At 35.2% G+C, this 27022-nt stretch overlaps 1 protein-coding gene across 1 annotated transcript; it reads left to right on the top strand.

The window, feature by feature from the left end:
- Nucleotides 1-605: 605 nt before the first annotated feature.
- LOC126950204 (zinc finger protein 91-like) lies at nucleotides 606-9205 on the top strand. Its single transcript, XM_050783480.1, is given in 5 exon segments — nucleotides 606-1199; nucleotides 1709-1804; nucleotides 3663-4670; nucleotides 4673-4708; nucleotides 4711-9205. Coding segments are annotated over 5 exon segments (3081 nt in total). The 5' UTR covers nucleotides 606-1087; the 3' UTR covers nucleotides 6540-9205.
- Nucleotides 9206-27022: the final 17817 nt, after the last annotated feature.

Here is a 27022-nt window from a genome sequence, read left to right as displayed (position 1 = left end):
TTTGTCCTAGTGCAGTTGATGTTAATGATTCACTTGGTTAAAGAGCTCTTGGACAGATTTCTTTACTATAATTATTTTTCTCTTCATTATGAAGTATCTTTATGCTGCTGATGTGCATAAACCATAACATTTAATCTGGCAGCTGCCTTAGATTTTCTGTGCATGTATCTGCCTTAGGAAAATGAAAACTGTCATCCCTTTTTACAGGCCAGAGAAACTGGGAAAAACATGGGCTCATCCACTTACTGGATGTTTGACAGTAAGTGGGCCAAAAACATTGACATTACTGGTGAACTTGTTAGAAATTTAGAATATCAAACGATTCCAGATCTTCTGAAAAGATAATCTGCATTAACAAGATCTCAAGTTTATCGTACACATTAAAATTTGTGAGGTACCTTTTTTTTTTTTTTTTGAGACGGAGTCTCGCCCTGTTGCCCAGGCTGGAGTGCAGTGGCCTGATCTCAGCTCACTGCAAGCTCCGCCTCCCAGGTTTAGGCCATTCTCCTGCCTCAGCCTCCCGAGTATTTGGGACTACAGGCGCCCACCACCTCGCCCAGCTAGTTTTTTTTTTTTTTTAGTAGAGACGGGGTTTCACCGTGTTAGCCAGGATGGTCTCGATCTCCTGACCTCGTGATCCGCCCGTCTCAGCCTCCCAAAGTGCTGGGATTACAGGCTTGGGCCAGTGCGCCCGGCCGTGAGGCGCCTTTTAACTCAACATGTCTTTTTCATCTCAAAAATATACACAACTCATTCTGTATGATGCAGATATAGCATTTGAAAATAGACATGTTTGTGTTTATGCCCTAATTTATACTCTATTAACCAGAAAAGTACCATATATACACACAGATGTTGTGGCTCTTATGCCACTTTCTTTTCTCAGGGTTAGATAATACATTAGAAAATATTTCTATGTTAAGAATTATTTTAGGGATAATTTCATTCACTCCTGTAAGTCAGAACCAGTTTTCTTTACTGTCTTATTTTACTTTGAAATTTAAAATTACGCCCATGGTCACTTGGCAAATGTATGTGATTTTGTGTGTGTGTGTGTTTTTGTGTTTTTCAGGGACCATTGACGTTTATGGATGTGGCCATAGAATTCTCTTTGGAGGAGTGGCAGTGCCTGGACAGTGCACAGCAGAGTTTATATAGGCATGTGATGTTAGAGAACTACAGAAACCTGGTTTTCTTGGGTGAGGGTAACTTCAATACACATTTTCTAATATATCCTAAAGGTTTTATTTCTCTTTTTTCTAGAATGTTTTTTGGTGATTTATGCTTTGCATAAATGAGTTTCGGATCCCTGTTTTCAAAAAAAAATCTTTTAGATTTGTCATTGTAGAAAATAGTTTCTTCAAGATATTTCATCTTTACCATAACTTTCTGCATTCCTGAGCTGATCTTTATCATTCTGTCTTGATTAGTGGTAATTTTTGAAATTTATTGGCATAAAATATTTTTGCCCATACCTTAAAATCTAACTCCCAACACCAATTGTTTTGATTCAGTAGTACAAGGTAGTGAAATTAAGAAACTACAAATTTAAAATATTTTCTAAATCTTTAGAAATTTTTGTCATAAATTAGCATTTGGGGATTAATGTACTAGAATATTCTATTACATTCTCTTTACTGAGCACACTACTAGGTTGGTAATTGGATAATATGTGCAAGATTTATGTTATTTATTTTCAATAAAACAGGTATTGCTATCTGTAAGCCAGACCTGATTAGCTGTCTGGAGCAAGAAAAAGAGCCCTGGGATATGAAGAGACCTGAGATGGTAGCTAAACATTCAGGTAAGTGAGAGTGAATACACAGATGGTACAGAGAAGAGGTCAAAAGGCCAACGAGAAGGACACTGCTTAAAATGTGATTTGGTAAGCTGTGTTCCAAAGGAAATAGTTTTTGGAAAACCTGAGTTTTTTTTTTTTTTTCTCTCGCATAGGACATTTTCTGTCTTGTTTTTCAGTTCTCTAAGGATTCCTTTTTCCCTTTAGTGATCTGTCTTCAGTTTCACAGTGAAAGCCAATGTCCTCTTCATGGGATATAAAAGACTGCACAATCTGACTGTTTTTTTTTTTGTTGTTGTTGTTGTTGTTGTTGTTTTGGGGGATACACAAATGTGCATAATTTTGAGAAACTCTATGTTAAACAGTTTTTTAAATTCTTTTTGCATCAAGTCTGAAATGTGTGAGTAGTGGTTTCTGTTCCATTGTTATTTGTTGTTGTTGTTGTTTATTTTTCTGTGTATTCCATTCTGTTTTTACTACTATGGTTTTGAAATATAGTTGCATATGTAAGGCATACGCAGTGCCAGTATACGTTTTCAGGATTTAGCTATTTTGGATTGGCTTTTTCTTTTTATTTGGCAGGACAGATTTGCTGCTGGTATTTGCTACAGCTATTTTCTTCAGGACTTTGACAATGTCACACAGTTCCCTTCTGGCCTGCAAAATTTTCTTGAGAAATTCACTCATTACCTCAAAGACTATTCTTATAAATAACACATCATTTTTATCTTGAAACTCACAAGATTCTCTTGTCTGTGACTTTTAAAATTGTACTTATATATGTTCTTATTGTAAATATCTTTGCATGTATCTAGTTTCTTTGTTAAGCTTTTTCATTTTTACATCATTTTTTCTTATAATATTTCAGTTCCTTTTTTGTATTTTCTACCTTCACAATTTCTGTTTTTTGATATTTTTAATATTTCTGTTATCCCAATTTTTCTGATTTTTAATAGTTGTCTGTGTTCCTATTTCATTCATGGAGTATTATTCAATTTATGTTAACTTTTTAAAATTAATTTTTTTAATGGTTGCTTTCTGAAAATTTTATAATATTTGATAGAGCTATGTTGCCCTAAAATTTTGTATACATTGTAATCTTTAATTGAAATTTGAACATTGAAAACAAGCTACCTATCACAGTGTCTATAATGTAGCTTTGTCCTGGCAACGTTTGAGACCGTTTGTCTTAGCTAGAGATCCTGAGAGTCTTTCAAATATGTTCTTAGGATGTGTCTTGTCTGAAATGTTCTAGTTGTTTTTTAGTTAAAAGACTTTATTCATGTTTCTTCTTAATAGTCATCACTTGCTACAACTGTTCTCTGTCTGTAGTATAGTCTCTTTCCTGCTGTAACATTTACCTTTGATCTCAGTAGACTCAAAATGTCATTCCAAAGTATACCACTGTTAATTTTTGCACTTTATGTTGTAGGAGACAGAAACCAGTGTCAGCAAAAGCTCCTAATAAAGCCAGAAATAAAGATGTGGGTGTGTTATTTTTCTTGTCTTTTGAAAAAGAAAGCAAAAGTTGGTCATTTACTTCTAAAGACACTATGTTATATTGAGAAACAGAAAGAACTGTGTTGGGTAAATGTAACAGACTTTTCTTTTCCTTAGATGTGGCTTTTGGCATTGTGCTAACCTGGAACACTACACACACTTAACTCATGTATAAATTTTCCACAAATGCATTTTGGTCAGTATGCTTTTGTTACATTTATGTGCCTATGAAGGAATTCAAACCTGTGGTATTTTGCTATGCCATCTTGCTTATGTAGTTTGTGTAACTTTATGGGTTAGATTTGTAAAGTATATTCATCTGAGTTGAGCAAGTGAAGTAATTTGTTATTTTTATTTCTTTCAGTTATGTTTTATTATTTTGCCCAACACCTTTGGCCAGAGCAGAATGTGAGAGATTCTTTCCAAAAAGTGAGCCTAAGAAGATACAGAAAATGTGGATATGAGAATTTAAAGTTAAGAAAAGGCTGTAAAAGTGTGGTTGAGTGTAAGCAGCACAAAGGAGATTATAGTGGACTTAACCAATGTTTGAAAACTACCTTGAACAAAATATTTCAATGTGATAAATATGTAAAAGTTTTCCATAAAATTTCAAATTCAAATAGACACAAGATGAGGCATACTGAAAATAAACATTTTAAATGTAAAGAATGTGGCAAAACATTTTGCATGCTTTCACACCTAACTCAACAAAAAAGAATCCATATTAGAGTGAATTTCTACAAATATGAAGAATGTGGAAGAGCCTTTAACTGGTCCTCAACCCTTAATAAACATAAGAGAATTCATACGAGAGAAAAACCTTACAAATGTAAAGAATGTGGCAAAGCCTTTAACCAGACCTCACACCTTGTTAGACATAAGAGAATTCATACTGAAGAGAAACCCTACAAATGTGAAGAATGTGGCAGAGCCTTTAACCAGTCATCAACTCTTACTACACATAATACGATTCATACTGGGGGAAAACCCTGCAAATGTGAGAAATGTGATAGAGCTTTTAAGCAAGCCTCAAAGCTTACTGAACATAAGTTAATTCATACTGGAGAGAAACCATACAAATGTAAAGAATGTGGCAAGGTTTTTAACCAGTTCTCAACCTTTAATACACATAAGATCATTCGTACGGGAGAGAAACCTTATGAATGTGAAGAATGCGGCAAAGCTTTTAACTGATCCTCAAAACTCACTGAACATAAGTGCATTCATACTGGAGAGAAACTGTACAAATGTGAAGAATGTGGTAAAGCCTTTAACCAGTCCTCAACCCTTACTACACATAAGAGAATTCATAGTGGAGAGAAGCCCTACAAATGTGAAGAATGTGGCAAAGCTTTTAAACAATCTTCAAACCTTACCATAAAAAAATTCCTACCGGAGAGAAACCCTACAATATGAGGAATGTGGCAAAGCATTTAACTGATCTTCAAACCTTACTGAACATAAGAAAATTCATACTGCAGAGAAATTCTACAAATGTGAAGAATGTGGCAAAGCTTTTAACCAACTCTCAAACCTTACTAGACATAAGCTAATTCATACTGGAGAGAAACCCTACAAATGTGGAGAATATGGCAAAGCCTTTAACCAGTCTTCAGCCCTTAGTGCACATAAGATAATCCACACTGAAGAGAATCCCTACAAATGTAGAGAATCTGGCAAAGTTTTCCACCTATCCTCAAAACTTAGTACATATAAGAAAATTCATACTGGAGAGAAACCCTACAAATGTGAAGAATGTGGCAAAGCCTTTAACTGATCTTCAGCCCTTATTGGACATAAGATAATTCATACTGGAGAGAAACCCTACAAATGTGAAGAATCTGGCAAAGCTTTTAACCTGTCCTCCAACCTTACTTCACATAAAAAAATTCATCTTGGAGAGAAACCCTACAAGTGTGAAGAATGTGGCAAAGCTTTTAACCGATCTTCAACACTTACTACACATAAGATAATTCATACTGAAGAGAAACAGTACAAATGTGATGAATGTGGCAAAGCTTTTACCCGATCCTCAAAACTCATTGAACATAAGAAAATTCATACTGGAGAGAAACCTTACAAGTGTGAAGAATGTGGCAAAACTTCTAATAATTTCTCAACTTTTACTAAACATAAGATGATTCATACTGGAGAGAAGCTATACAAAGGTGATGAATGTGACAAAGCTTTTACCCGATCTTCGACCCTTACTACACATAAGATAATTCATACTGGAGAGAAACCCTACAAATGTGAAGAATGTGGCAAAGCTTTTAATGGATCATCAAACCTTACTGAACATAAAAAAATTCATACTGGAGAAAAATCCTACAAATGTGAAGAATGTGGCAAAGCTTTTAACCGATCTTCAAACCTTACTAAACATAAGAAAATTCATACTGGAGAGAAACCTTACAAATGTGAAGAATGTGGAAAAGCTTTTAACCAGTTCTCAACCCTTACTACACATAAAATAATTCATACTGGAGAGAAACCATATAAATGTGAAGAATGTGGCAAAGCTTTCAACTTATACGTAAACCTTACTACACATAAGAAAGTTCATACTGGAGAGAAATCCTGCAAGTGTGAAGAATGTGGCAAAGCTTTTAACCAAGTGTCAACTCTTACTATAGACAAAGGAATTCATACAGGAGAGAAACCTTACAAATGTGAAGAATGTGGCAAAACTTTCAGTCAATCCTCAAAACTTACTACAAATAAGAAAATTCATACAGGAGAGAAACCTTACAAATGTGAAAAATGTGGTAAAGCTTTTAACCAGTCTTCAACCGTTTCTACACATAAAATAATTCACACTGGAGAGAAATGCTACAAATGTGAAGAATGTGGCAAAGTTTTTAACAGATCTTCAAACCTTACAGAACATAAAAAAATTCATACAGGAGAGAAATCCTACAAATGCGAAGAATGTGGCAAGGCCTTTAACCGGTCCTCAACTCTTACTAAGCATAAGGTAATTCATACTGGAGAGAAACCATACAAATGTAAAGAATGTGATAAAGCTTTTAAACAGTTCTCACACCTTGCTGTACATAAGATAATTCATACTGGAGAGAAACTCTACAAATGTGAAGAACGTGGCAAAGCTTTTAACTTATCCTCAAACCTTACTGCACGTAAGAAAAATCCTACTGGAGTGAAACCCTACAAATGTGAAGAATGTGGCAAAGCTAACCTATCCTCAACCCTTACTCCACGTAAGACAATTCATACTTGAGAGAAACCCTGCAAATGTGAACAATGTGGCAATGCTTTTAACTAAATCTCAAACTTTACTAAACGTAAGAAAATTAATACTGGAAACTTTACAAACCTAAAAGATGAGACAATGATTTTGAAAACACCTTCAAACTTTTCTAACCATAAAAGCAATCATACTGGTGAGAAATCCTAAAAATGTGAAGAATGTTACAAAGTCTTTAAATGGTTGTCACACTTGATTATAAGTAAGATAATTTATACTGGAGAAAACTCCCAGAAGTGCGAAGAATGTGGTAAAAATTTTAATTAATTTTCACACCTTATTGCACAGGAAAGCCCTTCAGAAAAATTGTACCAATATAAATGTGGAAAAGCCATTAATACCTGGTTACATCTTACTCAACATTAGAGAGTTATTGCTTAATAAAAGCATTATAAATGCAGTTAGTGTAAAAAACTCAGAAAACAAAAACTTTCTTTTTTAGATGGAGTCTTGCTCTGTCACCCAGGCTGGAATGCAGTGATGTGATCTTGGCTTACTGCAACCTCTGCCTCCCAGGTTCAAGCAATTCTCCTGCCTTAGCCTCCAGAGTAGCTGAGACTACAGGCGCACACCACCACGTTTGGCTAATTGTTTTTATTTTTAGTAGAGACTGACTGTCACCATGTGGGCCACCCTGGTCTTGAACTCCTGACCTCAAATGATCAACCTGCCTCTGCCTCCCAAATTGCTGGGATTATAGGTGTGAGTTGCTGTGCCTGACAAATATAAGCCTTTAAAGAGATATAAGCAGTTTGAAGACAAACATTAGGAACATAAAGAGGGTTGTAGTGTCTTTACTTGTATCACAGATTTTGTTGTACACATTATGTACTAAAGGAAAATCCTGAAGCAGTGATCAAATTTTGATTAACATCAGGGAGTTTATATTGGAGAAAAACTGCAAATGTAATATATTTGGAAAAATATTTTTTCAAGAACTACTGCTTAGAAAACACCAGGGGACTCATACTAAAATATATTTTTGAAGATGCAGTAAGTATAAAAGAAATTTAATGCAAAATTAACTGGGTGTAAATATCAGAGAATTCACAGTAGAAATATCTAAGGCACTGACACTTCAGACATTGCACTTAATCAGTGTGCTGAGTACAGAAAATGCTCCAAAATTAAAGTTGATAGATAAATTATTTGTATATAACTTTAAAAGAGTTAGAAATATTTTTAGTTATAATAACATTTAAAGTATACTTTTTTCTTTGAAAAAATTACAGAATTTTTTAAAAGTGAGTGATGTAATTCAACTCAAATTACTTCATGCTCTTCATTCCTATTGTATTCACATGTAAAAGCATGTGATCAATTGTTGCTTCATCAAGGACATGAGACATTCTTTTTTGTTAGGTGGGCATTATTTTTGACCTTTCCTATGGAAGAGTAAAGACATTACAATGTAGGATGCATGATAAAAATCTAAGTGGACAGGCGCTTTGTGTTTAATTTATAATATTGATTGACGTATGAGGGAGGTGTTCAGAGGAATATTCTTCTGCATTCTAGTGAAAATATCTTTTGTTTTAGTTAAAATTAAATTAAAATTAGTAGTATATCATTTTACTAATTGTATTTCTTTTTTTTTTTTTTTTTTTTTTTTTTTTTTTTTGAGACGGAGTCTTGCTCTGTCGCCCAGGCAGGAGTGCAGTGGCGCAATCTCGGCTCACTGCAAGCTCCGCCTCCCGGGTTCACGCCATTCTCCTGCCTCAGCCTCCGGAGTAGCTGGGACTACCGGCGCCGGCCACTGCGCCCGGCTAATTTTTTTCTATTTTTAGTAGAGACGGGGTTTCACCATGGTCTGGATCTCCTGACCTTGTGATCCGCCCGCCTCGGCCTCCCAAAGTGCTGGGATTACAGGCGTGAGCCACCGCGCCTGGCTTACTAATTGTATTTCTATGTAATAAAATGCAGCACATTTTTAAAAATTTTAGATTATTGTGAAGTTAATTTTTTAATTAAACTTTTTTTTAACGTGTTAAGACCATTATGCATTCAATGAAGTGTTATTACGCCACTAACTAACCTATCCCACCTTACTTAAGGGTGTAGGTAAAAGATAGTGACATTGTACTGTTTAATAACATAGTGGACTAACATCTCTAATAATTCCTCTTGCCAGTGACTTTAAACTAAAGAACTTAATTAAAGAACATTGTTCCCATAGGTTAAATTTTTATTCTTTTTTCTTATTTAAACATATTTTTCTTAAATTTTATGGGTACATAGTGTGTGTATATATTTATGCCATATATGGCATATTTTGATACAGGCATATAAATATATATTAATCACATTAGGGCAAATGAAGTACCCATCAACTCCAGCGTTTATCATTTGTATTACAAACCAATTCTATACTTCTAGTTACTTTAAAATGTACAAGTAAATTGCTATTGACTATAGGGTCATTTTCATGGGCATAATAAAAATTATATACAAGTATAAATAAAATCCCGAGTCTTAAAATTCTGAGTTCTGCCTAAACATTTAAAAAATTTTGTTATGTATTTTTCTTTGAACATGTCTCTCTGCCTGCAAACAACAGAATTTTACTATTGGTTTACATAGAGTTAACTATACACGTATATTACCCTAAAATTAAACCTTAGGTGCCAGAAAATTATGGAGTGTTTTTGTGTGAGTGTGAGTTTGTACCTATTTTCAAAAGAAAAGAGCAATATTGGAACAAAACAAATATTTTAATAAAGTAATTTACTAGACCACTGAAAACTTCAAAAATGCTGAAAGTAAATATATACTCTGCTTTGTATTGAATTCATTACTTTCAAATCTTCTGACTTATGATTCAGAATCTCTCCATGCAAATGTTGTTTTTACTTGCCTCTTAGTCATGCTAGACCTATAATTTTCTTGTTTCTTACCATTTTTTTCTTTTATAGTTTATGAGGTATTTATTATATGAGCTGTTCATGGATTGTAAGAATGATTTTTATAAAATTTAGTGCTGCACACAAGATAATTTTAGATGTATTTCCAAAATTGTTTATTAATTATATTGTATTTAGTTAGAACATTCCATTTGTTCTTTTAAATGGAGAATCCTATATAAGCCTATATTTCTTATTCTTTTCTCTTGTTATAATTGACGTAAGTTTATTTATTTATTGAGCCAATTTGTTCAGGTAAGAGCTAGGAATACTTCATAAGTTATGAGGATGTTTTTTTATATAAATGTGGCAAACAAATATGACAGTGGTTGCTGTGTAACAGATGCTCCATAATAGGCTGTAAACATTCCTGCTGGAGTTAGTTTGTAACTTCAAGTCAGAGATGGAAAATACCAATAGTGAAGAAATAATATTGATTCTTCATGTGCAGATAACCTTTTTTTTCCATGTTGCAAAGCTAAATCTTGCTGAATTTAAAAAGAAATTTTGGTTCTTTTATTTCCTAATTACCTTTACTTTCGTTTGTCTTATTATGTGACTTCTGTGTATTCATCACAGCCCTTCTTCTTTTTCTATGTGATGGCTCCACTTTTCTCACTGTTGTCTTCATGCCATGTCATTTTATATGGTACTTTGTAGGTTTTGATGAGAAAGTTGATATTTTTAATGCACTCAAAAATCGCTTTTCACTGGAGAGTGCTTATCAATATAACTTTCTGATCAGTTAATTAAGATAAAAGGCATTCACTGTCCACAGGTGAGAGGATTAAATCAGTTAGCATTGTTTTTTTCTTTTCTGTTTGTAAAAGGAAAAACTTACTAAATTTTTAAACAGGGTTTCACTCTTGTTGCCCAGGGTGTAGTGCAAATATGTTGTGACAAATATAAAATTTGCTAGAAAATACATCTTAGAAATTAATTTATAAGAGAGCTAATGGTAAGTGAAGAATTTAAAATTTAATTTTCTATGATATAGCACAACATACATTTCCATGCAGAATCTTTTATTTTTAAATGTGAAATTTAAAGGTTGCAAAATAATAAAATGACCTCTGTGAATTTGATATTTGGAATAATATTTCTTTTTTATATTGATATTACAATTTTGAGGAATTTTTCACTCATTTTTTTTTAGTGGGTGAAGGTGAGTGTACAGTTTTTGTTCTTTGTCACCTAACTATAGTCAGCTTCTTGGTCATTTTCTCTAGAAAACTTTTGAAGATTATGGCAGCTTTTGGATTAAACATTTTCTGTTATATTTATGCAAATTTGTTTTTTGTGTTCACAAGGTGGCCAGTCATGAGAACATAAGCAACACCTGCCCTTTTAGTGTCTTTCATGCTATTACCATCTGTAATAAATAAATGTGTACTTATTCTGTACAACGTGATATTTGCAAGTATATGTTGTCAAATGCTTAATTCTAGGTAATTAAGGCTTTACCTAACATCACTAACATTTTTATGGTCAGAGTATGTGACATTGTCAGCGTTTTTCAAAAACACAACTACATTGTTATGATCTGTAGTCACTATCTTGTACAAAAAGATCTCTTAAACTTATTCTTCCTATTCAACTATAATTATGTATTCTTTGACCAACATCTTTCAAAACCCCCCTTTTTTCTGAATACCTTGATGTCTGGTGGTCACCACTTTACTCTCTACTTTAATGGGATTAAGCTTTTAAGACTCCCTGTGTAAGTAAAATCATGAAAAATAATCTTTGTGCCTGGCTCATTTAGACAAATATAATGTCTTCCAGGTTAATTCATGTGATTGAAAATAATAGAAGTTTCTTTTTTAAAGAAATAGTATTCCATTGTGTATATATACCACATTGTCTTTATTTACTCATAAATGTTGAACTGTGGTTCTGTATTTTGGTAATTGTGAAGAGTGTTGCAAACAACGTAGAAGCAAATATGTTTCTTCATTCTGATTTCACTTGTTTCAGATATATATCAGTAAAATTGCTGTATTATATTGTGGTTTAATTTTAAATTCTTTGACAAATTTTCATTTTTCATAATGACTCTCCTCATTCACATTCAAACCAACAGTGTGCAAGCATTCCCTTTTCTTCATACTTTGACTAACCCTTTCTTTTCTTTTTAATAAGAGTAATTCTAACAGGAGTGAGTTGATAATCTCCTAGTTTTTCTTTTTGCTTTCCTGATAATAGTTGATATTGAGCATTTTTTATATATCTTGACCATTTGTCTTTTCTTGAAAAATATTTATTTAAGCCTTTCGCTCATTTTGATAGTTATTTGTCTTTTGTCGTATAGTCATTTAAGTGTTTTATATGTTTTTGTTATTAACCGCTTGTCCTACGTATGATTTGCAAGTATTTTCTCCCATTTTTTCAGTTGTCTCATTTTGTTGATTTTGTCAGATTCCATGAAGCAGCTTTTTAATTTCAAGTAATCTAACTTATCTATTTTTCTTTTGATTTTGTTGGATTTTGAGGTTAAATAATAAAAGTCATGGCCTAAATCAATGTTATGGGCTTTCACTCTTTATTTTCTTTAGTAATTTCTGAGTTTTAAGCCTTATATTTAAATATCTAATTTTAGTTGATTTTTATATTTGGTGTGAGAAGAGGGTCTCATTTTGTTTCTCTGCATGTGGATATAAAGTTTTCTCAACCTCATTTGTTGAAGATGCTGTCCTTTTTTTGAAGAAATTGTAAAATAAGTTAGCTTAAATATGTGGATATATTTCTGATCTCTTTTCTGCTCCATTGACCTATGTGTCTGTTTTTATTCAAGTACCATACTGTTTTGGTTATTATAATTAGTAGGATATTTCAAAGTCAGGTATAGTGATACCTTCAGCCTATTTTTATTTTTTTTATTTTCTGCTTGGTTGCTTTAGTTATTCAGGGTCTTTTGTGGTACCATATAAATTTTAGATTGATTGATTGATTGAGACAGAGTTTAACTCTTGTTGCCCAGGCTATAGTGCAATGTCATGATCTTGGCTCACCACAACCTCTGCCTACCTGATTCAAGCAATTCTCCTGCCTCAGCCTCCTGAGTAGCCGGGATTACAGGCATGCGCCACCATGCCTGGCTAATTTTGTATTTTTACTAGAGACGGGGTTTCTCTATGTTGGTCAGGCTGGTCTTGAACTCCCAACCTCAGGTGATCCACCCACCTCAGTCTCCCAAAGTGCTGGAATTATAGGCTTGAGCCACCATGCCCTGCCAAATTTTAGATTTTTAAAAAAATTTCTATTAAGTGTGTAATTGGTATTTTGATAGAGTTTGCATTATATCTATAGATCATTTTGTGTAATACAGATATTTAGCAGTATTAATAAGGCCAATTCATGAATAAGTACTACTTTTCCATTTATTTATTATTTAATTTTTACTTGTATGTTCTTTAGGTTATAATGTATGGTGTTTTAACATTTTGATTAAATTTATTTCAAAGTATAGTTACTACAGTTATTGTAGATGGGATTGTTTTTTAATTTCATTTTGAGAGAATTTTTAATGTGCAAAGATGATACTATTTAATGTTGATTTTAAATTCTACAAGTTTAACAAATTTGTTTATTAGTTCTGGTGGTTCTTAGTGAAGTGTTAGTCTTTTCTATACTTTAGATTATGTTATGTGCAAAGAGGGATAGTTTAACTTTTTGGTGTTTTCAGTCTGGATTCCTTTTATTTTATTCTCTAATTTCTCTCTCTTGAATATTTAGTACTACATTCAGCAAATCTGAAGGAAGTGGGCATCCTTGTCTTGTTCTAGCTCTTAGAGTAAAAACTTACAACCCTTTCCTGTTTAGTATGTTGTTAGCTCTGAATTTTTTGGTTATACATGGCATTTATTGGCTTGAGATGCATTTGTCCTGTACCTATTTTTTTTCAGAGATTTATCATGAGGAAATGTTGAATTTTTTGAAACTTTTATTCTGTATTTATTTAAATGTTAGAGTTGTGAAATCACAACTAATCCCATATAAATACAGAACATCCTCAGATACTACTATAAATACCTCTATGCATGCAAACTAGAAAATTAAAAAAAAATAGATAAACTGTATACACACAATCTCCCAAGACTGAACCAGGAAGAAAGAGAAGTCTTGAACAGAGGAAAAATTTATGACAAAATTAAATTTATAATTAAAAAAACAACCCTACATAGTATAAAAAGCCCTGGATCAGATGAATTCATAGCCAAATTCTACCACATATACAAAGTTGAGCTTGTACTAATCCTTCCTAAGTCGTTATATGAAATCAGTATTATCTGGATACCAAAATTTAGTTAAGATGGCAAAAAAATCTATAGTTCAATATACCTGATGAACATTGAAACAAAAATCTTTCATGAAATACTAACAAGCTGAGTTCACAAACAAATCAAAAAGTTATTTTGCCATAATCATGTGAGTTTTATTTCATGAAAGCAAGGGTGTTTATCATATGCAAGTCAGTAAGTGTGACTCACCATATAAAGACAATTAAAAGGATTAAACCATATAATTATTACAATGGATGTGGAAAAATCATTAAGAGAAATTTAATGTTCATTCATAAAAATATTCTCAACATACAAGGCATTGAAAAAACATACCTCACAATAATAAGAGTCATCTATGACAAATCCTCAGCCAACATTATACTGAACAGGCAAAAGCTTGATGCATTCTACGAATAAAAATAACTACATCCACTCTAAATATTCCCATTTAATATAGTTCTGAAAGTCCTAGCCCAGAGCAATCCAACAAGATAAAGAAAAAAGAAAAAGGCATCCAAATAAGAAAAGAGGAAGTCAAATTATCTTCACTGATGATATAATTCTCTACTTGAAAAACGTTAAAGATTTCTCCCGAAGACTCCCAAGCCTGAAAAATGACTTCAGAAAAGTGTCAGGATACAAAATCAATGTACACAGATGAATGGTATTTCTGTACACCCTGAATAACATTCAACACTTGAATAACATTTAAGCAGAGAACAAAATCAAGAACACAGCTCTATTTAAAATAGCCACAAATAAAAAATAATATACCTAGGAATGGATTGAGTCAAGGAGGTACAATATCTGTAGAAGGAGAACTACAAAACACTGCTGAAAGATATCAGGGACAACACATGAAAATGGAAAACATTTCATGCTCATAGATTTGAAGAATCAATATAATAAAAATGTCCATGATGCCTAAAGCAACTTGTAAATTAAATGCTCTTTCTGTCAAACTATCAATGCAGTTTTTTGTAGAATTAAAAAATGGTTTTAAATTCATATTGAAGAATAAAAGAGCCCAAATAGCCCAGGCATCTTTAAACAAAATGAATAAACCTGGAAGCCTCACATTACCTGACTTCAAACTGTACTACAAGCTACAGTAACCAATATAGCATGGTTCTGCTACACAAATAAACATGTAGACCAATGGAACAGAAGAGAGAGACTTGAAATAAAGTTACACTCCTACAACCAACTTATTTTTGACAAAGTCAACAAAAATAAAGGGGAAATAACTTTCCATCTAATAAATGGTACTGATAAATAGTGGACTATATGGTTAGTCATCTGCAGAAGAAAAAAACTGAACCGCTACCTCTCACCATGTGAAAAATGTAACGCAAGATAGATTAAAAACGGAATGTGAAGCTTCAAGCTATGAAAATCCTAGATGAACACCTAGAAAGTACTCTTGTAGATAGTGGCCTCTGAAAAGAATTTGAGACTAACACCTTAAAAGTAAATGCAACAAAAATAAAAATTGACACCTAGGGCCGGGCGCGGTGGCTCAAGCCTGTAATCCCAGCACTTTGGGAGGCCGAGACGGGCGGATCACGAGGTCAGGAGATCGAGACCATCCTGGCTAACACAGTGAAACCCCGTCTCTACTAAAAATACAAAAATTTAGCCGGGCGAGGTGGCGGGCGCCTGTAGTCCCAGCTACTCGGGAGGCTGAGGCAGGAGAATGGCGTGAACCCGGGAGGCGGAGCTTGCAGTGAGCTGAGATCCGGCCACTGCACTCCAGCCTGGGTGACAGAGCGAGACTCCGTCTCAAAAAAAAAAAAAAAAAAAAAAAAATTGACACCTAATTAAACTAGACCTCCTGCACAGCAAAAGAAATTTGACAAAGTAAATGGACAACCTACAGCATGGAAAAAAATATTTGCAAACTGCATACAAGAAAAAATTAATATATTAAATCTTTAAGAAATGTAATAGGATAAAAGCACAGAATATATCAATAGATATTTCTCAAAGGAAGACATAGAAGCTGCCAAGAAACATGCAAAAAATTGCCCAGTATCCCAAGCCATTAAAGAGATTAAATCAAAATGACAATGTGATACCATCTCACACCAGTTACAATGTTATTAAACAGTTAAAAAAAAAAAAAAAAAGTAAATAACATGTGGAGAAGAGGGAATGTTTACACACTCGTTGTGAGAATGCAAATTAATTCAGCCTTTTGTTGATTAATTCAGCCTTTTGTTGAAGCCTCTCCTTCAATAAAAGATGCCATGAATTTCAAGTTATTATGCTGACACATACATTGTCTCTAGAAGCGTTCTGGTTTGTTTGCAATCAAGGTGCAGCGTTTCTGGCTTCCCTTGTGCTGCTTTGTTTGTGTGAAATAGGAAGACAGGAAATAAAACCAAGCAAACCATGACATTTCTATTTTCTATAGCCACAATATCTGAATTCTAGTGTTATGTCGACTAGAAATAATGTATTTCAAAACTGAGAAAAAGAAATTGATACTTTATCTTTTTAATTGTTTTTATAGATTATAAAAATTTATAGTTTCTGAATTATATAAGTTAAACAACCTGAACATGCAGATACCTAAAAGCTTTACCTAGATAACATTATTAATATTTTAATAGGTTATGATTGTGAGTCACAGTTGCCCCATTGAGTTTACTGGAAGGCAGTTATTTATCTTCTAAGAGTATATAGAGAATAGGCTTTCATAATCCTAAACAAAGAGATCTTTTAAAATTAGCACTATATTTAGATTTGAATAAAATTCATATTCATAGGTTTATAGTAACAGAAATTTTAATATATTTTCTAATAGAAAAAAGTCAATAGAAATAAGTTATTCAAATGAGTTTTTTAAAACTTCACGTGTTCATTAAATAACATTTAAAATTACATTGTAAGTGACTGATTAGTAATTCCAATCTATTTCATTTTAGTCACTGAGAAAACAATATCCTTAAATTATTCAATCAGAAAAAGTATTCTTATATTAGTGTTTCTGAAACTTTCAGAAACTGTAGACCACTCAATGGATGGGGAGGCATGTGCAGACCACAGATTTTCTTTTTTTTCTTTTTTTTTTTAATTACACTTTAATTTCTAGGGTACATGTGCACAACGTGCAGGTTTGTTACATATGTATGCATGTGCCATGTTGGTGTGCCGCACCCACTAACTTGTCATTTACATTAGTTATATATCCCAATGCTATCCCTCTCCCCTCCCCCAACCCACGACAGGCCCTGCTGTGTGATGTTCCCCTTCCTGTGTCCAAGTGTTCTATTGTTCAATTCCCACCTATGAGTGAGAACATGCAGTGTTTGTTTTTTTTTGTCCCTGCAATAGTTTGCTGAGAATGATGGTTTCCAGCTTCATCCATGTCCCTGCAAAGGACATGAACTCATCCTTCTTTATGGCTGCATAGTATTCCATGGTGTATATATGCCACATTTTCTTAATCCAGTCTATCATTGATGGACATTTGGGTTGGTTCCAAGTCTTTGCTATTGTGAATAGTGCTGTAGTAATCATACATGTGCATGTGTCTTTATAGCAGCATGATTTATAATACTTTGGATATATACCCAGTAGTGGGATGGCTGGGTCAAATGGTATTTCTAGTTCTAGATCCTTGAGGAATGGCCACACTGTCTTCCACAATGGTTGAACTAGTTTACAGTCCCACCAACAGTGTAAAAGTGTTCCTATTTATCTACATCCTCTCCAACACTCCTTGTTTCCTGATTTTTTAATGATTGCCATTCTAACTGATGTGAGATGGTGTCTCATTGTGGTTTTGATTTGCATTTTTCTGATGACGAGTGATGATGAGCATTTTTTCATGTGTCTTTTGGCTGCATTAATGTCTTCTTTTGAGAAGTGTCTGTTCACATCCTTCACCCACTTGTTGATGGGTTGGTTTTTTCTTGTAAATTTGTTTGAGTTCCATGAAGATTCTGGATATTAGCCCTTTGTCAGATGAGTAGATTGCAAAAATTTTCTCCCATTCTGTAGGTTGTCTGTTCACTCTGATGGTAGTTTCTTTCGCTGTGCAGAAGCTCTTTAGTTTAATTAGATCCCATTTGTCAATTTTGGCTTTTGTTGCCATTGCTTTTGGTGTTTTAGACATGAAGTCCTTGCCCATGTCTATGTCCTGAATGATATTGCCTAGGTTTTCTTCTAGGGTTTTTATGGTTTTAGGTCTAACATTTAAGTCTCTCATCCATCTTGAATTAATTTTTGTGTAAGGTGTAAGGAAGGGATCCAGCTTCAGCTTTCTACATATGGCTAGCCAGTTCTCCCAGCACCATTTATTAAATAGGGAATCCTTTCCCCATTTCTTGTTTTTGTCAGGTTTGTCAAAGATCAGATGGTTGTAGATGTCTGGTATTAATTCTGAGGGCTCTATTCTGTTCCATTGGTCTGTATCTCTGTTTTGGTACCAGTACCATGCTGTTTTGGTTGCTGTACCCTTGTAGTATAGTTTGAAGTCAGGTAGTGTGATGCCTCCAGCTTTGTTCTTTTTGCTTAGGATTGTCTTGGCAATGTGGGCTCTTTTTTGGTTCCATGTGAACTTTAAAGTAGTTTTTTCCAATTCTGTGAAGAAAGTCATTGGTAGCTTGATGGGGATGACACTGAATCTCTAAATTACCTTGGGTAGTATGGCCATTTTCAAGATGTTGATTCTTCCTATCGATGAGCATGGAATGTTCTTCCATTTGTTTGTGTCCTCTTTTATTTCAGTGAGCAGTGGTTTGTAGTTCTCTTGAAGAGGTCCTTTACATCCCTTGTAAGTTGGATTCCTAGGTATTTTATTCTCTTTGAAGCAATTATGAAAGGGAGTTCACTCATGATTTGACTCTCTGTCTGTTATTAGTGTATAGGAATGCTTGTGATTTTTGTGCATTGATTTTGTATCCTGAGACTTTGCTGAAGTTGCTTATCAGCTTAAGGAGATTTTGGGCTGAGACAATGGGGTTTTCTAAATATACAATAATGTCATCTGCAAACAGGGACCATTTGACTTCCTCTTTTCCTAACTGAATACCTTTTATTTTTTTCTCCTGCCTGATTTCCCTGGCCAGAACTTCCAGCACTATGTTGAATAGGAGTGGTGAGAGAGGGCCTCCCTGTCTTGTGCCAGTTTTTGAAGGGAATGCTTCCAGTTTTCGCCCATTCAGTATGATATTGGCTGTGGGTTTGTCATAAATAGCTCTTATTATTTTGAGATATGTTCCATCAATACCTAATTTCTGGAGGGCTGTTGAATTTTGTCAAAGGCCTTTTCTGCATCTATTGAGATAATCATGTGGTTTTGTCTTTGGTTCTGTTTATATGCTGGATTACATTTATTGATTTGCACATGTTGAACCAGCTTTGCATCCCAGGGATGAATCTCACACGATCGTGGTGGATAAGCTTTTTGATGTGCTGCTGGATTCAGTTTGCCAGTATTTTATTGAAGATTTTTGCATCAATGTTCATCAGGGATCTTGGTCTAAAATTCTCTTTTTTTGTTGTGTCTCTGCCAGGCTTTGGTATCAGGACAATGCTGGCCTCATAACATGAGTTAGGGAGGATTCCCTCTTTTTCTATTGATTGGAATAGTTTCAGAAGGAATAATACCAGCTCCTTCTTGTACCTCTGGTAGAATTCGGCTGTGAATCCATCTGGTCCTGGACTTCTTTTTGGTTGGTAGGCTATTAATTATTGCCTCGATTTCATAGCCTGTTATTGGTCTATTCAGGGATTCAACTTTTTCCTGGTTTAGTCTTGGGAAAGTGTGAGGGTCCAGGAAATTATCTATTTCTTCTAGGTTTTCTAGTTTATTTGCATAAAGGTGTTTATAGTATTCTCTGATGGTAGTTTGTATTTCTGTGGGGTCAGTGGTGATATCCCCTTTATCATGTTTTATTGCATCTACTTGATTCTTCTCTCTTTTCTTCTTTATTAGTCTTGCTAGCGGTCTATCAATTTTGTTGATCTCTTCAAAAACCAGCTCCTGGATTCATTGATTTTTTGGAGGGTTTTTTGTGTCTCTATCTCCTTCAGTTCTGCTCTGATCTTAGTTATTTCTTGCCTTCTGCTAGCTTTTGAATGTGTTTGCTCTTGCTTCTCTAGTTCTTTTAATTGTGATGTTAGAGTGTCAATTTTAGATCTTTCCAGCTTTCTCTTGTGGGCATTCAGTGCTATGAATTTCCCTCTATACACTGCTTTAAATGTGTCCCAGAGATTCTGGTATGTTTTATCTTTGTTCTCATTGGTTTCAAAGAACATCTTTATTTCTGCCTTTATTTCGTTATGTACCCAGTAGTCTTTCAGGAGCAGGTTGTTCAGTTTCCATGTAGTTGAGAGGTTTTGATTGAGTTTCTTAATCCTGAGTTCTAGTTTGAATGCACTGTGGTCTGAGAGACAGTTTTTTATAATTTGTGTTCTTTTACATTTGCTGAGGAGTGCTTTACTTCCACCTATGTGGTCAATTTTGGAATAAGTTTGATGTGGTACTGAGAAGAATGTATATTCTGTTGATTTGGAGTGGAGAGTTCTGTAGATGTCTATTAGGTCTGCTTGGTGCAGAGCTGAGTTCAATTCCTGGATATCCTTGTTAACTTTCTGTCTCGTTGATCTGTCTATCGTTGACAGTGCGGTGTTAAAGTCTCCCATTATTATTGTGTGGGAGTCTAAGTCTCTTTGTAGGTCTCTAAGGACTTGCTTTATGAATCTGGGTGATCCTGTATTGGGTGTATATATATTTAGGATAGTTAGCTCTTCTTGTTGAATTGATCCCTTTACCATTAAGTAATGGCCTTCTTTGTCTCTTTTGATCTTTGTTGATTTAAAGTCTGTTTTATCAGAGAGTAGGATTGCACCCCCCTACCTTTTTTTTTTTTTTTTTTTTCCATTTGCTTGGTAGATCATCCTCTATCCTTTTATTTTGAGCCTATGTTGGTCTCTGCACATGAGATGGGTCTCCTGAATACAGCACACTGATGGGTCTTGATTCTTTATTCAATTTGCCAGTGTGTGTCTTTCAATTGGAGCATTTAGCCCATTTACATTTAAGGTTAATATTATTGTGTGAATTTGATCCTGTCATTTGATGTTAGCTGTTTATTTTGCTCGTTAGTTGATGCAGTTTCTTCCTAGCATCGATGGTCTTTACAGTTTGGCATGTTTTTGCAGTGACTAGTACCGGTTATTCCTTTCCATGTTTAGTGCTTCCTTCAGGAGCTCTTGTAAGGCAGGCCTGGTGGTGACAAAGTCTCTCAGCATTTTCTTGTCTGTAAAGGATTTTATTCCTCCTTCATTTATGAAGCTTAGTTTGGCTGGATATGAAATTGTGGGTTGAAAATTATTTTCTTTAAGAATGTTGAATATTGGCCCACACTCTCTTCTGGCTTGTAGAGTTTCTGCTGAGAAATCTGCTGTTATTCTGATGGGCTTCCCTTTGTGGGTAACCCGACCTTTCTCTGTGGCTGCCCTTAACATTTTTTCCTTCATTTCAACTTTGGTGAATCTGACAATTATGTATCTGGGAGTTGCTCTTCTCGAGGAGTATCTTTGTGACGTTCTCTGTCTTTCCTGAATTTGAATGTTGGCCTGCCTTACTAGGTTGGGGAAGTTCTCCTGGATAATATCCCAAAGAGTGTTTTCCAACTTGGTTTCGTTCTCCCCATCTCTTTCAGGTACACCAATCAGATGTAGATTTGGTCTTTTCACAGAGTCCCCTATTTCTTGGAGGCTTTGTTAATTTCTTTTTACTCTTTTCTATAAACTTCTCTTCTCGCTTCATTTCATTCATTTGATCTTCAATCACTGATTCCCTTTCCTCCAGTTGATCTCATCAGCTACTGAAGCTTGTGCATTCATCACATAATTCTCATGCCATGGTTTTGAGCTCCATCAGGTCATTTAAGGACTTCTCTACACTGGTTATTCTAGTTAGCCATTCATCTAATCTTTTTTCCAGGTTTTTGGCTTCTTTGTGATGAGTTCCAACTTCCTCCTTTAGCTTGGAGAAGTTTGATCATCTGAAGCCTTCTTCTCTCAACTTTTCAAAGTCATTCTCCATCCAGCTTTGTTCCATTGCTGGCGAGGAGCTGCGTTCCTTTGGAGGGGGAGAGGTGCTCTGATTTTTAGAATTTTCAGCTTTTCTGCTCTGTTTTTTCCCCATCTTTGTGGTTTTATCTACCTTTGGTCTTTGATGATGGTGATGTACAGATGGGGTTTTGGTGTGGATGTCCTTTCTGCTTGTTAGTTTTCCTTCTAACAGTCAGGACCCTCAGCTGTAGGTCTTGGAGTTTGCTGGAGGTCCACTCCAGACCCTGTTTGCCTGGGTTTCAGCAGTGGAGGCTGCAGAACAGCGAATATTGCTGAACAGCAAATGTTGCTGCCTGATCGTTCCTCTGGAAGGAAGCTTCATCTCAGAGGGGTACCAGTCCATGTGAGGTGTCAGTCTACCCCTACTGGGGGGTGCCTTCCAGTTAGGCTACTCAGGGGTCAGGGACCCACTTGAGGAGGCAGTCTGTCCATTCTCAGATCTCAAACTCTGTGCTGGGAGAATCACTACTCTCTTCAAAGCTGTCAGACAGGGACATTTAAGCCTGCAGAGGTTTCTGCTGCCTTTTGTTCAGCTATGCCCTGCCCCCAGAGGTTTAGTCTAGAGAGGCTGGCAGGCCTCCTAGAGCTGCAGTGGGCTCCACCCAGTTCGAGCTTCCTGGACACTTTGTTTACCTACTCAAGCCTCAGCAATGGTGGGCGCCCCTCCCCCAGCCTCGCTGCCACCTTACAGTTCAATCTCAGACTGCTGTGCTAGCAATGAGCGAGGTTCCGTGTCTGTGGGACTCTCCAAGCCAGGTGCAGGATATAATCTCCTGGTGTGCTGTTTGCTAAGACCTTTAGAAAAGTGCAGTATTAGTGTGGGAGTGACCCAATTTTCCAGGTGCCATCTGTCACAGCTTCCCTTGGCTAAGAAAAGGAATTCCCTGACCTCCTGTGCTTCTCGCAGGAGGCGATGCCTTGTCCTGCTTTGGCTCATACTCGGTGGGCTGCACCGACTGTCCTGCACCTACAGTCCAACAAGCACCAATGAGATGAACCCAGTACCTCAATTGGAAATGCAGAAATCACCTGTCTCCTGTGTCACTCATGCTGGGAGCTGTAGACTGGAGCTGTTCCGATTTGGCCATCTTCAAACTGCCTCCAGACCACAAATTTTCTAGGTATGAATAGGCTCATCTTAGCTTTAATATAAAAATTAAATATGTTTCAAAAATAATTTAGTGACTTTTTAAAGTAATGAGAGACTTATTATTGGTAGAACCTATTTGCCAAATTATTTGTGTTAGGCTTAGTAATAAGCGCTTTGAACCAAAAATCAAGTTCTACCTACTATCTCAGGGTAAAAAGAAAGTGGTTTTTATCTTATTTATTTTTACCAAATAAAATATTTTTATTTTAAAACTGTTATTTTAGATTTAGAGGGTGTACACCTAGCCTTTCTAGACTTCCTTAGTAATTGGTAAATTACTCTTTTTATTTTGTCATTATCACTTTTTCTGCACTCTCAGGCTGGAGTGCAATGGCGCAAACATTGCTCATTGCAGCCTGGAACTCCTGAGCTTAACATATTCTCCCTCCTCAACCTCCTGAATAGCTGAGACCACAGGCAGAAACCTGTGTGCCCAGCCCATTATTATTACTTTTAATGTCTGCTAGTTCCTGTGGTGCACAGAGATTCAAAGGTCACATTCTTCCAGGGTTTGGGCATAATATGAGCACTGGGAATTAAATAGGTAGGTCCCACAGGGAAAGCAGTGCCCAGGAGAATAGAATCTAGGTTGGGTGTGACCATTCTCCTTCTCAGCTTGGCTGTTTCTTGTTGTTTGAAGAGACGGAGTAATACTGGGAGGCAAAAAAGTACCTTGGGCTTGGGGTCAGAGGGTGTGATTTGAGGTCTGGAGTTGATCTCTTAAAGGCTATGTGAAGTTGGCACTGTCTCCAACCTCTGTCCTTCCTTTGCAAAATGAGAAAAATAAGGCTGGATGAACTCAGGGTTCCCTTTCAGTCTTTTTTTTTTTTTTTTTTAATTTTTTATTTCCACAAATTTTTTGGAACAGGTGGCATTTGGTTACATGAGTAAATTCTTTTGTGGTGATTTCTGAGGTTTTGGTGTACCCATCACCTGAGTAGTATACACTGAACCCAATTTGTAGTCTTTTACCTGATGCGTTTACATCCTTATAGCTTAGCTCCCACTTATGAGTGAGAACATATGATGTTTGGTTTTCCATTTCTGAGTAGTATTCGAATATTCACAGTTTCTTTATCCACTTTATCCACTTGCTGATTGATGGGCATTTGAGTTGTTTCCACATTTTTGCAGTTCCAAATTATGCTGCTATAAACGTGCGTGTGCAAGTATTTTTTTTTAAATAATAACTTCTTTTCCTCTGGGTAGATACCCAATAGTAGGATTACTAGATCAAATGGTAGTTCTCCCTTTAGTTCTTTAAGAAATCTCCACATTGTTTTCCATAGTGACTGTACTAGTTTACATTCCCACTAGCAGTGTAGAAGTGTTTCCTTTTCACTCCATCCACACCAAAGTTTATTATTTTTTTTTTATTATGGCCCTTCTTACAGGAGCAAGGTGGTATCACATTATGGTTTTGATTTGCATTTCCCTGACCGTTTGTGATGTTGAGCATTTTTTCATGTTTCCTGGCCATTTTTATATCTTCTTTTGAGAATTGTCTATTTATATCCTTAGCCCACTTTTTGATGAGATTTTTTTTTTTTTTTTCTGGCTGATTTGTTTCAGTTTGTTGTAGATTCTGGACATTAGTCCTGTGTCAGATATATAAATTGTGAAGATTTTCTCCCACTCTGTGGGTTGCTTTTTACTTTGCTCACTGTTCCTTTTGCCATGCAAAAGCTCTTTAGGTTAATTAAGTCCCAGCTATTTATCTTTGTTTTCATTGCATTTGCTTTGGAGTTATTGGTCATGAAATCCTTGACTAAGCCAATGCCTAGAAGGGTGTTCTGATGTTATCTTCTAGAATTTTTATAGTTTCAGGTCTTAAATTTAAGTCCTTGATCCATCTTGAGTTGATTTTTGTATAACGTGAAAGATGAGAATCAAGTTTCATTCTTCTACATGTGGCTTGCCAATTATCCCAGCACCATTTGTTGAATAGGGTGTCCTTTTCCCACTTTATGTTTTTGTTTGTTTTGTCAAAGATCAGTTGGGTGTAAGTATTTGTGTTTATTTCTGGGTTCTCCATTCTATTCTGTTGTTCCGTGTCTCTATTTTTATACCAGTACTGTGCTGTTTTGTTGAGTGTGGCCTTATTGTATAGTTTGAAGTTGGGTAATATGATGCCTTTTGATTTGTTTCTTTTGCTTAGTCTTGCTTTGGCTATGCAAGCTCTTTTTTGGTTCCATATGAATTTTAGGATTTTTTTTTTTGTAGTTCTGTGAAGAATAGTGTCAGTACTCTGATGGGAATTGCATTGAATTTGTAGATTGCTTTTGGCAGTATGGTCATTTTTAGAATATTGATTCTACCCATCCATGAGCATGGGATGTGTTTTTATTTGTGTCGTCTATAATTTCTTTCAGCAGTGTTTTGTAGTTTTTCTTGTAGAGGTCTTTCACTTCCTTGGTTAGGTATATTCCTAAGTATTTTATTTTTTGTGCAGCTACTGTAGAAGGGGTTGAGTTCTTAATTTGATTCTCAACTTGGACACTTTTGGTATATAGCAGAGCTACTAATATGTGCACATTGATTTTATATTCTGAAACTTTGCTAATTTATTTATTGGTTCTAGGAGATTTTTGAAGGAGACTTTAGTGTTTTCTGGGTATACAATTATATCATAAGGAAACAATTAGTTTCAGCTCCTCTTTACTGATTTGGATGCCCTCTATTTCTTTCTCTTGTCTGATTGCTCTGGTTAGGATGCCCAGTACTATGTTGAATAGAAGTGGTGAGAGTGAGCATGTTTGTCTTGTTCCAGTTCCCAGAGGAAATGCTTTCAACTTTTCCCCATTTAGTATTATGTTGGCAGTAGGTTTGTCATAGATGGCTTTTATTATATTAAGATATGTCCTTGGTATGCCAATTTTGCTGATGGTTTTAATCATAAAGGGATGCTGGATTTTGTCAAATGCTTTTTCTCCATCTATTGAAATAATTACGTAATTTTTTTGAAAAATTCTGTTTATGTGGTGTATCACATTTATTGACTTGGGTATGTTAAACTATCCCTGAATCATTGGCTATAAAACCCACTTGATTATGGTGGATTATCTTTTTAATATGTTGTTGGATTCAGTTAGCTAGTATTTTGTTAAGGATTTTTGTGTCTATAGGCTGGGCCCTGTGGTTCATGCCTGTAATCTCAGCACTTAGGGGAACTGCAGTGGGACAATCACTTGAGGTCAGAAGCTCAAGACCAGCATGGCCTACATGGCGAAACCATGTGTCTTTCAAAAATATATGCATATTCTGCAGTTGTTAGGTAGAATGTTCTGTAAATATCTGTTAAGTCCATTTGTTCTAGGGTATAGCTAAAGTCCATTGTTTCTTTGTTGACTTTATGTCTTGTTGACCTGTCTAGTGCTGTCAGTGGAGTATTGAAGTTTTCCACTATCATTGTGTTACTGTCTGCCTTATTTTTTATGTCCAGTAGTCATTGTTTTAGAAATTTGAGAGCTCCAGTGTTGGGTGCATACATATTTAGGATTGTGGTATTTTCCTGTTGGAAAAAGTCTTGCATCATGATAAAATGTCCCTCTTTTTTTTTTTTTTTAACTGGTATTTCTTTAAAGTTCCATCTGATATAAGAATAGCTACTCCTACTTGCTTTGGTGTCCATTTGCATGGAATATCCTTTTCCTCCCCAATACCTTACATTTATGTGAGTCCTTGTATGTTAGGTCAGTCTCTTGTAGGCAACAGATAACTAGTTGGTGAATTCTTATCCATTCTGCAATTCTGTATCTTTTAAGTGGGGCATTTAGGCCATTTACATTTGACGTTAGTATTGAGATGTGAGGTAGTATTCCTTTTATTGTGTGATTTGTTGTCTATATACCTTTTTTATTTGTATTTTGGTTTTATAGCTCCTGGGAGATTTATGTTTTAAAGAGGTTCTGTTTTGATGTGTTTCCAGAATTTGTTTCAAAATTTAGAGGTCTTTTAACAGTTCTTGTAGTGCTGGCTTGGTAGTGGTGACTACTCTTGGTATTTGTTTTTCTGAAAAAGACAGTATAT

The sequence above is a fragment of the Macaca thibetana genome, chromosome 3, assembly GCF_024542745.1.
Source record: "Macaca thibetana thibetana isolate TM-01 chromosome 3, ASM2454274v1, whole genome shotgun sequence".
NCBI lineage: Eukaryota > Metazoa > Chordata > Mammalia > Primates > Cercopithecidae > Macaca > Macaca thibetana.
This window is presented reverse-complemented; position numbering and strand designations above follow the sequence as displayed.